General features: G+C 61.3%; 1 protein-coding gene across 1 annotated transcript in view; it reads left to right on the top strand.

Moving 5' to 3' along the window:
• Positions 1-546: 546 nt before the first annotated feature.
• Positions 547-1,945, top strand: part of RPL3L (ribosomal protein L3-like) — an 18,545-nt gene continuing 17,146 nt past the window's right edge. The window contains exons 1-2 of the mRNA XM_011967032.1: positions 547-644; positions 1,128-1,320. Coding sequence (XP_011822422.1) covers positions 642-644; positions 1,128-1,320 — 196 coding nt within the window. The 5' untranslated portion in view covers positions 547-641. The remainder of the gene's footprint in view (positions 645-1,127; positions 1,321-1,945) is intronic.

Raw genomic sequence — 1,945 nt, 5'->3', positions numbered from 1 at the left:
AAGACAGTGTCTCGCTCAGTCACCCGGGCTGGAGTGCAATGGTACAGTCGAGGTTCACTGCAGCCTGACCTCCTGGGCTCAAATGATCCTCCTGCCTCAGCCTCCTAAGGTGCTGGGATTACAGGCATGAGCCACTGCCCTTGGCCAGGGATCTCAGTCTGGAAGCACAGCTCTGGTGATCCTCAGGGTGCAGTCAGCCCTCTCCCTCGTCTCCCCCGTCCCCAACCCTGCTCCCCACCATTTATCCAGCTGTCTCCCAGCCCTCAGGATGGGAATCCCCTCTGCCTCCAAGTCTGCAAACTGCACCAGACCCCTTCTCTTGGCCACTGCCTGGGAGAAGGCCCCCACCAGACTACATTGGCCCCCACCTTGCCTGTCCCCAGTCCTGTCCTGGGAGGGTCAAAACCCAGTCCCAGGGCCATCGAGGAAAGGAGTGCCAGCCCCGGCTCCAGGTGCCCCACCCAGGCTGCCCATCTGATGCCCCCAACACTGCCCCACCCGTGCCTGCTCCTGGCACCGGAGACCCTGCTGACTGTGCCAGAGGCTAATCTGGGAGCTGGCAGCTGTGAGTCCTGGCCCTGCCACTCGACCTCTGGCGGCTAGCGGGGAGGCCCCTTCCTGACCTTCAGGGATCGGCCACCATGGTTGGTGGGACCAGGGTGACATGGAGGGTGGGCTGGGGTTGGAGCTGGAACTCTGGGGGGATGCGACAGCTGGGCTTCTGGACGCTCCCTCAGAGGGACAGTCTCCCAGCCTGTGAGGGGTTGGGACGCTGGAGGGGGAAACAAGGGGATGAGGGCTGGGCTGCCGGGCCTGGGAGGGCCCTGGAGATGAACAGATGACAGCGGCCACCTGCCCCAGGAGTCCTTGGCCGCAGTATGGGTGCAACCCTCCTGGGCCCCAGGCTGAGCCCACAGAGGCAGGAAGCCCGTGGCTATGGAGACGCCATCCCAAAGACCCTGCCCCTTGGTGAACCTTCCTCTCTCCGGTAGGCAGACAGGGGAGGTGCTGAGCACCGGCCTCAGTCTGAGGCCTGGAGTCCATTTTTCCAGGTTCGGGTTCTGGGACCATCCAGCTCCACCACCAGGGACACCCCAGGTCTGACCTCCTTCCTTACTGTCCCCCAGTCCCACCGGAAGTTTTCCGCCCCTCGGCATGGACACCTGGGCTTCCTGCCCCACAAGAGGAGCCGCCGGCACCGGGGCAAGGTGAAGACGTGGCCGCGGGATGACCCCAGCCAGCCTGTGCACCTCACGGCCTTCCTGGGCTACAAGGCGGGCATGACCCACACCCTGCGTGAGGTGCATCGGCCGGGGCTCAGTGAGTCACACCTGGGACCCTCGGGGGAGGGGGAGGGCTGAACCTTCCAGATGCTCGGAGCCAGAACTCACGTTCTTGGTCCAGGCGGGTCACAGTCCCAGGGAGCACCAGGCCCTGCCCCTGGGAATTGTGGTGGACGCTGAGCTCTGGCAGGGCTTCCGGGAGGGTTCTTCATGGCCTCAGCTCGCAGACGAGGACATCGAGGCACACAGCAGTGAGGAAACTGGTCCAGGCACCGGGGCAGTAAGCCCAGGAGCTAGGATTCAAAGGCCGGCGCCCCAGGCCCTCGGTTCAAACCACCCACCAGGACATCAGCACTTTTTGGCCATTTCGGATCTATTTCATGTACCATTATTTTGTATGTACGCCTATGTATATAGTTTGGTTTTTGTTGTTTTAATTGTAGATTCATAAGTAGTTGTAAGAAATAATGTAGGCCGGGCATGGTGGCTTATGCCTGTAATCCCAGCACTGTGGGAAACTGAGGCAGGAGGCTCATTTGAGGCCAGGAGTTGCAGACCAACCTGGGCAGCATCATGAAACCCTGTCTCTACAAAAAATACAAAAATTAGCTGGGCATGGTGGCAAGTGCCTGTAGTCCCAGCTACTTGGGAGGCTGAGGTGG

This window comes from Mandrillus leucophaeus, unplaced genomic scaffold (genome assembly GCF_000951045.1).
Source record: "Mandrillus leucophaeus isolate KB7577 unplaced genomic scaffold, Mleu.le_1.0 Scaffold78, whole genome shotgun sequence".
In the NCBI taxonomy this organism is placed as follows: Eukaryota; Metazoa; Chordata; class Mammalia; order Primates; family Cercopithecidae; genus Mandrillus; species Mandrillus leucophaeus.
This window is presented reverse-complemented; position numbering and strand designations above follow the sequence as displayed.